Here is a 12921-nt window from a genome sequence, read left to right as displayed (position 1 = left end):
TATATGTATATTTTATTTTTTTCCAGTTTATTTTTCCAGTTTGCACCTTTGATCTAGGAGGACGCTATTTTGTCCCACTGTGTACTTGAGTTTATATTGTTGGGTTGACAATAAAACTCTGCTTGACTTGACTTAAATGTTAGTCATGTACAGATTTTGTTTTATGTGTATAATGAGTTTGTCATATAAGGCTGCACGTTAAATAGTATTTTCAGTTGTGTTGGGAAAATTTACTTTTGTATGAATATGTGTTTTGTAATTGATCCATCTTAGTGGGGATTTAAATATTATAAGTGATTATCAGTAGTTTATTTTGAAGTATACTTTGCTTCATATTTGTCTCAGTTTTACCCCGCTATTACACTTGATTTTGAAGTGGCTGTTGAGAGAAACCATTGTTTTGATATTTTTATGTTTTTTAAATATTGTGGGCCAAAGTTGCATGGACTCCACATTGGGATTAAGAAACACCTGCTGCTGTGAAAATGCTTAGAAAATAAAGCCAGTTTTGCAACCAGTCCCTGTTTGTCATCATAAAACAGTCTACCATTTGAAATCTGCTACACTTGGCAATGACGTGTATGAGGGTGTGTGTGGCAGTCCGATCGCTGAGCTGTGAGAGTTGGATCCTCTTGGCGAGCGTCGCTGACTCAGCGGGTGGATCAAAAAACAGCTGATGGGATTGTGAGTGCTGTTTGATGGAGCCCAGTGTGAGTGAATCCTCTGAGGTTATGTCAGACTTTCAATGCAGCACGCTTCAAAAGATTTCCACAGAGACAAAGATCAGCGAATGCTTTTTAAACTTTCAGAGGTCAAAGAAGCAATCAACAATTAAAACGTTTAATTTTATTCAATAAAGACGACAGCAGCTTCGAGTTCTCATCTGTTTCCTGTAAAGATCATTGGTTTGAGCAGTGCTGGATTAAAACCTCTGATCACACAGAGCCATGCACGAGTCTGCAGGATAAGACCTCATTCAAGGACAGGTGAACAGACCTGTCAGGTATAAGACTCCAAACATGCATTTCTGTATTAAACCTTCATGTAGCTGTTTATCAGATTTATAGTGTACACATTAATTAATGTTATAGTTTGCACAATCTTTTACTCTGCCCATTTTTATTGTCTTTGTTTGTTTTCACTGCTGTATATGTAACATTTTACACAGTTTTCAGTGCCCGTGGCACTTTTACTGTGTTTATTTATTGTAGACTGGACCGTCTTCATCCTACTGCTCGAACACAATCATTTCCCTTGAGGGATAGAGAGGTACTTGTTGGTCCATATAGAAGGTGGAGGTGAAGAATTTAGGCTGCGGCACAAAAGCAGACTAGTTTCTGCTCATTTTATTTCTTCTTTTAAAAACTCAGACAGCTTCTAATAAATATAATAATACATTCACAGAAAGGAGGGGGAGGAGCTACAAACATCCTGGCACAGCGAAGGCGGAGGCTAACACTGAGGCTATGCTAACACTGAGACATGTAAGTACAGACGTGCAGAGTAAAAAAGTAAAAAGGCTTCAAGAAAATAGAAAAAGTAAAGAGAGGCTTTATACACCTGAAGGAAAAAACAGGAAGTGATGTTGGGAGGGCTGTGAGCAATGGGAGGAGTTTTCAGTCCTTTTTATTTTTGTATTTGCGTGCTACGTTTCAAGGCGGCACCCCCCCCCCCCCCCCCCCCCCCCACAGGTCACCAGGTCACATGATGCTACAGCACTTACACGGCTTCTTCTCCTTCCCTGCCGTCTCCCCATTGCTTGCCACTGGTATCGCCATTGGAGGTTTAGTGGAGGTTGGTGGGGCCTTGGAGGTGGGCAGAGGTGGATCCGCCTCCTTTTCTCCCCCTGATGTCTTCCCGTTTGGGTCATCAATGTGCACCAGCTCGGCCTTCACCGTGCCCTGCAGCCCCAGCACCTTCTTGGTCTCGTCTTCATCCTCTACGCTCTGGTATCCCATGAACACCATGGTAACCGGGTTCTCAGTGCTCGCCTCAGCCACGCTCGGCTCACCACCCACTTCGGCCTCTAGCCCTGTGATCTCCACTGGAACCTGAGGTAGCGGCGACTTGGACCGCATCAGCTCCAACTCCTCCCGAACCTCTGCTGTCGGGAGGGATGTCACAGTGGTGACAGTCTGTGACATCATCGACGCCTCATCAGCTTTGTGGATGAGCTCTTCAACCTCAGAGGAGCTGAGCAGGTGGATATCCTCACCATTCAGCTCATGGACCACTGGGAGACAGGAAGACACAGGTGAGGGTCAGAGTGCGACACCTGAATGCTCTCCAGCTGAAGGACCAATAAAGACTCACTGAGTGATGTCACAGAGTACACCTGTGCATCAGCTTCCTTCAGCTGGAGCTGAAAGTGATGAGGTGTGACCACCTGACTGTCAGGTGAGTGTTGATCATGCAGGCAGGCTGAGGCCGCTGTGGCTTTAGGAGAAGGAAAACTGCTGCTGTGAAAACCTGCAAACCTCCAGCAGGAGGCGCTGCAACAACCAGACACATGGATCTGCTCCTCACACTGTGCTATAAAATGTCCACTGAAGGAACTCAGCAGGAATGACCCTCAGATCTGAAACTCTCAGGATACAACAGCCTGTCACAGGTGTGTAACGCAGGTGTCTAATGCTATGAAAATACCTGGTGGAACATCTGGCAGGTAATGAGTGGAGTTCAGAGGTCCTCCCAGATATGCTGAGAGTTTCTGAAGTGAAGATGTGGAGGTGTTCAGCAAAGACTGTGAGGGCAAATAGTTCAATAATTTAAGAAAAAAAGAATGAGTGATTCATCATCTACAGTCCATGAGCTTGTGAAGAGATTCAGATAAATGCGCGCACAGCAGAGCTTAAATCAGCCCTTTGAGAGTCAGTTATTGCATCAGCAGGTCCCTTCTCTTAAAGCCGGCTTTGTTTTTATTTATTTTTCTTGTTTACTTGCTAACATCACCTTTCTGCTCATCTTCATAAACTTTGAACCCTTGGTCAGAGAGGTCAACAGGAAGTTTGGTGTTACTGGACAGAACCCTGGTTTCCCCCGTCACTCTGTCCCGCTCTACTTTAATCTCCACCGAGTACATCGCTGGATTGGGAGGGGTTAGAAGGGATCACAGGGTCAGAGGGGGTCAACACAACAGACACAATGAGCTGCTGCGGATCTAAAGATAAAGGCAGCAGGCAGAAGGTTAGATCACAGAAGAGAAGAGTCAGGACAGAGAAAGCAGCAGGTCATAAACAAGCACCCCAGGTGAGGGTAACCTTCCAATAGCAAAGGTACAGCTCTATTAGTGTGACATGACATAACCATGCAGAACAAAGAAGGGTCTGATGACCAGAAGGAATATGTGAGGCTCTGCTCGCATCATCCAGACTGACTTTGGTACAGTGTGTATATCCTCTCCTGCTGCCTCAAATAACTGAACTACCAAAACATTTCAGCTGCAAACAACCACAACTCAGATAAGTCCCAAGGATCAGATACATTAAATGGACACCAGCACCCACACATTACCCTGAGAGGAGCTGCTCAGCCATGAAGCTCCTGGTGCACAGTGTCTGCTGATGTTAATGCCAGGGATGGATGGATGAATGAATGGATGAATAGATGGATAAATGGGAGAATAGATGGATGAATGGATGATGGATGGATGGATGGATGGAAGGACGGATGGATTGATTGATGAATGGATAAACAGATGGATAAATGGGAGAATAGATGGATGAATGGATGGATGGATGGATGGGAGAATAGACTAATGGATGGACGGACGGACGGATGGATGGATTGATAAATGGGAGAACAGATCGTTAGGCGGATGGTAGAATTCTCCTGAACGGACTTTTGTAACAGTAGCGTCCTGTTAGCACCACATTGGAATTGCTGAGCTTTTCAAACTCTGTCTCTCATACAGATAAAGGCAGGTCACAGGTGCTGGATTAATACACCCGTGGCACTGATTCACAGATTAACAGGTGTAACTCAGGACTTTTGTCCATAAGTGTACATGGGAGACGTTTTCCATCAGATGTTGAGGGACACTGTGAGGAGGTGGAGGAAGAGGGCCTTGGATGCAGCTCAGGTTATTGCAAGAATTTATTCCTGAAACTTGAAATCTGTGACCAGAAGCAGAGTTGCTGACGTTCGTACGGTCAGAGTCTGCCTCCTCTGTTGCTGCGTTGTTTGAGTACATGTGCATCACTCTGATTTTCTCTCTGCATGTTGAGTGAGGCTGCATGTATTTATTAAAGTCAAGGGAAAGAATGTGAAAGCTCTACTGTTTCTAATCTAACATGCTTCGAGCTTCACTTAACATGTGCATGTTGACAGTTGCTGTGAGGACTCGACCTTCAGGATGGACTGAGTGCTGACACAGCGGTCACACTCTGGCTCCGACATCGTCTTTTTCCAAATGCCTTCACATCTCCCGTGGAAACCCCTGCAGTCATGCCAGGGGTAGATTCAGACCTGCTTCTGTTCAGCCTTAAATACCAGCAAAGTGTCAGGAAACTCCCACAGCTTCATACATTCATTTAGCCCATGATTCATTTCAATAGCCTCCCACAGATCCTACACTATGAGGGAAACAACACAATAACACACACACACCCATCACACCAGCCAACACACAAATTCACTGTTAACGTGACCCTAAAACGGACTTACAGATAGAAACAGGAAGGCAGCTGTTAGAGACACATTAAGGTCGATGTCCCCTCTCCTCCCACGTGTCTACACTCTATGACCTCTGACCTTACACATTTGCAGGGTGAATGATAACAGACTCATTAAAATCACTGAAAGCTGCGATTAATCATATTTTACTGATTCTTCGAACCTCATCACGGAGAACCAAACGCAAACTCTTAAAGTCAGGAAACAACATGGCTGATCTCATCTGTACTTTATTCTTTTACTGGCTTTATTAGACAGTGCATCTAAGACAGACAGGAAAGCAGGGGAAGACCTGCGTCAACCCTCCGGCTGCTCTCAGCCATAGGGCCTATGGCCATCTCCTTCTCCCAGTGAGCTAATCTTTAGCCATGGAAATATTCTGGATCTATTTCCTGACTTGGTGACTTCCAGGTGAGCTTCATGTCCCACCTGAGGAAAACTAGCTCAGTTCACCAGTTTAAGACGACCCCCGTCAGGTCGGTGCAGAGTGGGTGTGGTCACTTCTGACTCACCTTTCTTCATCTCCTCGGTCGCCTCTCTGGGTTTGTTCAGTCGAGGACTTTTGTTAACTTTGACCTCTGCAGGGGCTTGTGGGTAAAAATGGGCCAGGCACAAAGACAGAGCAGAGAAAGAACTAACAGTGAGGTTATCACAACAACTTACCGTAATGTAACTGTAATCTGATTACTGAGATCTGATTACAGTTATAGCACAGTCTCACCTTGGATCACCTGAGTTGCCAGTGGAGCCCTGTCCTGCTGATGCCTTTTGCGATCTTTGACCTCTACAGCTGATCAGAGACAAACGTGAGACAAAGACTTCACGAATAAAAACAGACAGAGAAATTTAGAAATTTACCTGAAGCTGGTCTTGATGACACCTGGAGGCACAAACAGAGAAAGGAAGTTTATCTTCACAATAAGAGTCTTAACAGGAATCCTCCATCAATAAGTAGAAGGAAACGGGAAACAGAAACATGAAAAAACCTCCAAAGTAAGCCAGTCCTGCCAGTGAACCCCCCTCCCAACATCCTCACCCATGTAATCCAACCTAATTTGTTTCAAATGATCTATTAACCCTATGAGGACAGCAGAAAAGCTGATTTTAGAAAGGAAAAAAAGTGATATTAGAGAACGTTTGTGTGTGCGTGCGTGCATGTACACTCACTTTAATGTTAGTTATGGTCTGACAGACAGATCCAGTCTCAAGGCCGACAAGTTCCTGCTGCAGCCTACAGCACACACACACACACACACACACACACACACACACACACACACACACACACACACACACACACACACACACACACACAGTTGATGGTTTTAATCCCACAGTGAATAAGGCCACCCTTCCTGGATGTTCGGGCTCGGCGGCTCAGACCTGTCGATGGTCTCCTCCAGGCTCCGGGTCCGGGCCTCGTCCTGCTCCAGCTGTCTACAGACTTCGTTCTGCTCGGGTCCAGCAGATGCTCCCTCCAGGAGCCAGCGGTCCCTCAGAGCCTTTGACTGAAACACAGGTCACATAGATGACAGCTTCCTTCTAACACGTGAGGAGGCACGTATCAAATTCATATTTGTTCATGAAAGTTTATGAAAAGAAGAGCTGCAGAAACATGTGCTTAAAGTTCACTCGTGATCTGCTCACTATGAAGCCCACCACCGAAGCCGTCGTCATTCCTTCATCATTTCTTTATAAAGGAGGCAGGTTGAAGGTGTGCAGGTGAGTCCAGCTGTTCGATTGGAAGCTGTGAGTGAGACAGGAAGTCCTCTGACTGCAAACAGCTGACAGATCATCAGGAGAGGACAGACTGGCACTCTGATCCACTCAGAAAACAATTAACATAAAGCCCTGAAAGTCCACAGGAGACACCTGGGGATCCTGTCCTTCATCAAAGCTTCCAGCTAAGTGAGGAAGACTCTCCAGCAGGAAGATGTGTCATCATCCACAGAGCATGAAGAGAATAATCAAAGCAGATCAGAGGGTTCAAAGCATCTGTCAGCCTCGGGAATAGAAAGCTTCAACCTTAAAAAGTGTCAGAAAGGCTGAGCAGCTCCAGACTAAACAAATCAGCCAGCAAGATGAAGATCAGAGCAGCACGAGGAAGGAAACCTGGACATCAGACTTCACAGTCTGCAAAAAAATCCCCATGCACGGTTAAAACTAAACCAGCGGGTTCATCAGAGCTTTTTACATATATAACCTGAACTCTGGTCTCATTCTGAGCGTCTCATTAAACCCTTGCAGCTGACAGCAGCAGACACTCAGCTGCACGGCTCTGAGTGGGATTCGTCCTCGCCGGGTCGTCTTTCAAACTCTCAACGATTTTAATCAGCACCTTAAAAAGCTGCTCGTTTCACACACATGCTGGCAGAAAAAAAATCTTTATCCATTTATTGTTTTGACGTTTCGGCTACACAACACTACAAATTGGAGAGCATCAGCATCATGTCCTCAAAGGAGAAAACAGTGAAAATGGAATAAAATCATTTTAGTATCTAATGATTGAAAGCAGGCGTGCACAGACAGCAATGGGTGCTCATGGACCAACGTCCATCAGGAGGACGTCTGAGTGTCCCTTTAATAAACGCGTGAAGCCTGAATGGATCCTTTTAGTTGAATAAAATTATCTGGATGAGCTCGGGCTCTCTGAACTCGCGGCCTCCTCCTCATCGGGAAAACAGCTGCTATTTCACATGGCCCTGGCAGTCCTGTCCTACCTGCGTGCTGTTTGGCTGATCTCAGATATTTTTACCTTGCAGCTGTTCTCAGTTTGTGCCTCTTGAATCTCTGAATACCTGGAAGACTCGACACACAGTGAGCCAGCAGGAGTAGGAGCCAGAGAGAGTTACTCTTTATTTTTTCTGGTGAAAGACAAACTGATAAGAGTCATTAATGAAATATGATCTCATATCAAAGATCAATAATAGATGAGAGAATTTACTGGCAGAAATAAATTTTCCACAGCACTTCAGTCTGGAATATACAACATCTGAACGACAGGTTTCTGTCGTTGTTCTGAGAACACAACAGAGAGCCGCCTATCAGAATAAAACAGGAAATGACCACTGACCATCTGAAAGAAGGACATGAATAAAAACATCAGTGTGAAAGAGCTGGACTCCACAGAGCATTCAGGTTTTGGTTTCGTTTATTTAGTGCACAAAAATGTTTCTTTGTGGTTTGGCATCAATGTCAGCTTTGTAGCCAACTCCACACCGACTCGTCTCAGGTCCCGGCGTGGGACCTGAGGGAGGGAGGGAAACCTCGTTAACACAATCATCTCCACCTGCCCATCAGACTTCATGGCACAGCCCCTTGAGTGCACTGCAACACCCCTCCACTGCAGCGGAGCCAGAGACCACGCCCCTGCCATAATCAGGCCTGGATCAGACCCAGATCAAACCTGGATCAGGCCTGGATCCAATCTGGATCTGGTTGAGTCATATCTGGATCACACCTTGATCAGACCTGGATCTCTGCAGCAGTCTGTTTACGTGCCTGAACAGACTCAGAGCTCAGAGACATGAGGTCTCAGTCTGACTCGTGTTTCTGCGTCTTCACGCCTCCTAGCGGCGCGATTTAAAACGGTACGAAGGCTTCAGCATCTTGCTCACCTCTGAGTGCACCCGACCTTTAAACAGAAAACAGGAAACAGGAAGTGGTGGGCTCACCTTCAGGTGCTGTAGTGCCCTCCTGTCGTCCTCCAACTGACGCTTCTTGTTCTCGATCTCCGTCTGCCACTTCCTTTTCTCCTGCAGCATTATGGAAAACAGAACCAGCTGCTGATTGGGATCAATAATCCAATCACACTTCTGCTCTGAAGTAATCCACTGAGGTAATCTGATTACTGACTGCACTCTCTTAGTGTGGGCTTTTATTTTGAAATAAAATAAAAGTGTGTTTGTTTAGATAAAGTTTAAAATTCAGAGTCAACATTGATAACTTCGAGCAATAAAACTTACTGGGGGGGTGGGGTCTCACACACACATCTGAATCATTGATACTAGGTGTGTGAGATGCTGCATTCACTGACTGTAAGTAAACTCACCACAATGAGCTGCAGTCGATCCTGCTGATAGAGAACCTCGCTCACCCTGAGGGAGAGACAGACAGACAGGTTAATGATGTCACTGTGACATCACTGAATCGTACGTTTCCTTGTTCCGCTTAATACACAGATGCTCGATGCACAGCTCTGTTTACACTTTAACCTCACACACTCATTCATACACTGACTAGCTATCTCACGCATACACACGCACACACTCTCTCTCTCTCTCTCTCTCTCTCTCTCAAACACACACACACACACACACTCCAGCAGAGTCTTGAAGCGATCAGCTAACAAGTGCTCAACAGCGGTGAGTCATCAGTTATTTGCTGTAAAGATGGCTGCCCTTTATTCAGTTTGCTTGAGCTGAAGGCAGTGCGAGGCCTCAGGCGGTCTGTGCTGGCGGAGCTGCTGCTGGTTGGTGTAGCACTCAGGAAACCAGAGTTCACCAAACAAGGAGCAGCCAGACGCAGATGCGGCGTTGGTCCCGCCCTGATTCCTCCCTGAGTCTAATGGGAGCATCGCACCCAAAGTAGACTTCATGTTTTATTCAGTGAGACTTCAACTGGAGGCTGAGACCATGAACTCATCGGGACAGAGGTCACTGGGTTCAGAGGTCAGCTCGATCCACCTCTCCTCTCTGGAGGACACACAGTATGCTTTACACTTTAAACTTTTCCTCTCAGACACCTCAAACAAAGCTTCACTTTAAGGTCTCCATGGAGACCACAGTCCACTGCAAGGACCGACAACACCAGCAGCTAGAACCCGGCCCACTGGGAAGCAGTTCAGACACAGCGCCCTGACGAGGAGGAGGTACTTTAAAGGCTCAAACTGAAGCTCAGGCTCTTTCTGTGTTTTTGTCCATGCCTGCTCAGCAGCAGTGAGATGTATTATAGAGAGGGGCATGGCAGGTAATGGGACAGGAGCTCAGACTGATGATTGGATGATATTAATTATTGATCAGTTTGTGATCCGTCTGAGAGGAAAGGGTTCCGGTCAGTCAGCAGGTGTGTGACTTTTAATTGAAACGCCGCATTAGAGGCAGACAGGAAGTCCATGCACTGCAGTGATGAAGTACTTGCAGTAAAAACAGAAGAGTACAAATACTCAGTTACATGTTAGAGTAAAAGTACTCTCAGCTTAGCCTTATAAAGTAAAGATAAGCGATAAGATCAGATAAACCTTTATTAGTCCCACATTTGGCACTAACACGTGGTTCTGCTCTGGGCTGTGTCCTTGTCCAGACACCACATCCTACTACTGCCTCTGAGCCTCCACCAGGCTGCAGCAGCTCCATCAATCCCACAGGCACACCAAACAAGCACACAGGAAGTGCACTTCAAAATAAAACAGCTGCTGGGATGAAACTCAACCAGCTCCCAGATTCTGATTGGCAGTCTTTTCTGAAGTCTGGGTTTATAAGTGGCTGTGAGGAAGGCAGGAGGAAATAATGAAGAAGTCACAAAGAAAACAGATTTCTGCAGAACATGATGGAAAATAATACAGATAAAAAAAATTCCCAAAACACAAAGTGGTAAGAAACCAATGATTTATCTGCAGCTTCCTGTTTACCTGCATCAGTTAAATCTGATTATCTGATGAACCTCAAACATGACGTACAGAAACATCAGAACTCATCTCAGCACCATCTGACACCTGGATCTGCTCCCAGGTGTGACTCTTCCTGTGGGAATCATCCATTGGGTGCGTCTCTGCAGGTGTATGGTAACTCCATAGTGAGTGAGACTTTGTGCAGGTGTGTCAGAGCAAGTTTTATGTTGACGTTTCTGAAAATTCACACTTTGTGGTAATTCTTGTAATTCTGTAAGTGACATCGTGACATCATTAAAGAGCCTGCCTTGCTGAATTTAGAAAACTGAACCAATCGGACTGGGGCTTAAACCTTATATTGTGAAGAACCCCGCCGGAAGTCACCCTCTCCTCACACGTCCAACTTGACGGAAGTGACTGAGCTCAAATGAGGAACACAGAAACTGATCAATATGTAATCATAGACGCTCGTGCTGCTTATTGATCAGAGCTGGTGCTGCTTCCGCAGGGGAAAGTAGAGCACAGAGAGGTTTGATCACTCCGCGGGTCCGCACGCCCTTTAACCCATCACCTGCCGCTGCGGTGACTCGGACACCCCCACCACACCCCCCAAAGTCTCCAGTTTGGTGCAGTTAGCCCCCCACCCATCCACCCCTCGGTCCTGACTCAGCGCCCTGATGCCGCACAATGAGGACACGAGTCTCAGATACGTCACAAACACAGAAAAACAACCAGAAGAAGAAAAGAGAAGAAGGGAAAGAAAGAAGAGAGAGAAGAAATAAAGTGTACTCACTCCTCCATGTCCGACGGCAGATCAGTCCGCAGCAAAATCAAACATCTGATCCACATCCGAGAGAGAAAACAAACCCGCCCACCGGGGAGGACGGAGGACAGGAGGGAGGGGGAGGAAAGGAGAGGAGGGTAGGAAAGGAGAAAAGGGTAGGAGAAGTTTTGAATGTTGAACCTTTTTTGGTCAGATTTTGACGTCACAGTTGAAAGTGTGCTTGCAGATTCATAATCAAGAGATGAGAGTGAGGAAGACTTTTACTTTGAAATCAGTCCAACATGCAAAAACGCTGTTATTGAATCCCAAAAGGTTGATTCTGTTCATCTGGACGTTTTCAGTGGGAGAAACGTTTCGTCATCATCCAGGTGACTTATGCAGTCTCAGCTTACAGCAGGTCTCCAACCTTATAAACGGTTCCTCTGCACAATGACTGAAACTAGCCAGACAGAATCAGCCTTTTGGGATTTACTTACCTGGATGACTGAGCATGCATCAAGAGGCTGTTATTGATCAATTGACTAATGGATGGAGGATCGATTTTAAGAACTGTGAGGTGGACGGGATGAAGATGTGGAGCTCCTGGTCTCCATGATGACTTATTATTTTTATTACTGCAGCTGTCACGGGGACAGACTGGGACGTCAGACTCGGTAACAAAGCCTTCTGCTTCACACGAGTACTTCCTTCTGCACTCTCCATGTTTGCTCCTCGTCCTTCATATCATTTATTGTACATGTGAATCCATTTTTCATGAGCTTAAGTTTCATGAAGCTTCCTGCAAGTCATTCACATCATGAAAGTGATAAACACACGAATGAATCCAGAATTATCATCCAGTACCAGTAAGTACTCATACTTTAGTTACTCTCAGTGTAGTTGGAGTGCTTTTTAAACTCAGTGTTTCAGTGAAGCGCCAGGATGAGGCGCTTCATTTTGAATATAATGTCATATTTATGTCGACACTCCAGATATTTGGCAATGAACATGTTAAAGTTTTGTTTTTGGTACAGTTTAAAGACAGACATTTATCCCGAGGACAGTTTGTCTCATTTTCTTTTCATTTAATTAACACGGAAGGTGAAGCAATAATCCTGCAGCAACACCTAGTGGTGATTGGAAAGAATTTTTTTTAATGGTCGACTTCCTGCAGACCATGCTTCTTACTGTACCATAGCTGGACTGGCCATCGGGCATACGGGCCGCTGGCGATTTTTTGTTTTATGGGCCGATGGATATTTTTTTTTTTTTTTTTTTTTTTTTTTTTTTTTTTTAGGAAGGGTATATATAATGAAAGGTGTTGGATTGGCCAATTGGTCATGATCGACTCTGGGCTGGACCAATTACAGCCGAGGAGGCTGGATGCACCCTCCCCCTTGTTTAGCAATCACGTGATTTTCGCGCATTGCATGCCGGGAACTCGTGGCAAAACAATCCAAGTACCGCATCAAATGCAAGCATTTGCAGCACCGCAAGACGTTCATTCTCCGGTTCCAATACCTTCTTTTTTTTTCTTTGCCGCACAAAAAAGGAATGTACAAAACAAAAGGAGAACAATGCCGGTCCGTACAAAGACAGACTCGACGAAAAGACAAAGAAAAGATACGAGGAAAAAATCAAAGGAGTGAAAGGGTCAGACCCTTACGAGCACACAGAGTGGACAAAAGACGTCAGTGTGCTGCCCACTTTCACCACGCTCAGATTTATAATTACACGGTTCTTGGAGTGAGTGCACACACTCATGAAGTTTAGTAACTTCAGGTCACTGCAACAAGCCCAGATACAGTTTACCGACGGATGGGTGCAGGACCTTGAAATGCACCGTGTAGGACGAAAGACTATTGTACGTATCATA

At 45.6% G+C, this 12921-nt stretch overlaps 1 protein-coding gene across 3 annotated transcripts; it reads right to left on the bottom strand.

Moving 5' to 3' along the window:
- Positions 1–1675: 1675 nt before the first annotated feature.
- On the bottom strand, positions 1676–12251 carry palm1a (paralemmin 1a). 3 transcript variants are annotated; one of them, XM_080877315.1, is made up of 11 exons: positions 11331–12251; positions 11076–11120; positions 8726–8771; positions 8349–8429; positions 6058–6182; positions 5842–5905; positions 5533–5554; positions 5396–5464; positions 5187–5261; positions 2953–3084; positions 1676–2233 (listed from the first exon to the last, which is right to left on the bottom strand). In XM_080877315.1, exons 2-11 carry the CDS (start codon positions 11081–11083, stop codon positions 1701–1703), a joined length of 1155 nt encoding a protein of 384 aa, XP_080733441.1. In that variant the 5' UTR covers positions 11084–11120; positions 11331–12251; the 3' UTR covers positions 1676–1700. The 3 variants fall into 3 exon arrangements, with proteins under 3 accessions (XP_080733441.1, XP_080733440.1, XP_080733442.1); XM_080877314.1 differs by lacking the exon at positions 11331–12251 and having other exon boundaries at positions 11076–11271; XM_080877316.1 differs by lacking the exons at positions 2953–3084; positions 11331–12251 and having other exon boundaries at positions 11076–11268.
- Between the last annotated feature and the right edge of the window lie 670 nt (positions 12252–12921).

Source organism: Rhamphochromis sp. 'chilingali' (genome assembly GCF_963969265.1).
Source record: "Rhamphochromis sp. 'chilingali' genome assembly, chromosome: 3".
Classification (NCBI taxonomy): Eukaryota; Metazoa; Chordata; class Actinopteri; order Cichliformes; family Cichlidae; genus Rhamphochromis; species Rhamphochromis sp. 'chilingali'.
The sequence above is the reverse complement of the archived record's forward strand: the minus strand, read 5'-3'. Positions and strand labels throughout refer to the sequence as shown.

Coding starts and splice junctions, on each gene's coding strand:
- palm1a (XM_080877314.1), bottom strand. CDS start 11,131: ATGTGGATCAGATGTTTGATTTTGCTGCGGACTGATCTGCCGTCGGAC. Junction 5,906..6,057: donor CTGGAGGAGACCATCGACAG/GTCTGAGCCGCC, acceptor TGTGTGCTGTAG/GCTGCAGCAGGAACTTGTCG. Junction 5,465..5,532: donor GTCATCAAGACCAGCTTCAG/GTAAATTTCTAA, acceptor GTCTCTGATCAG/CTGTAGAGGTCAAAGATCGC.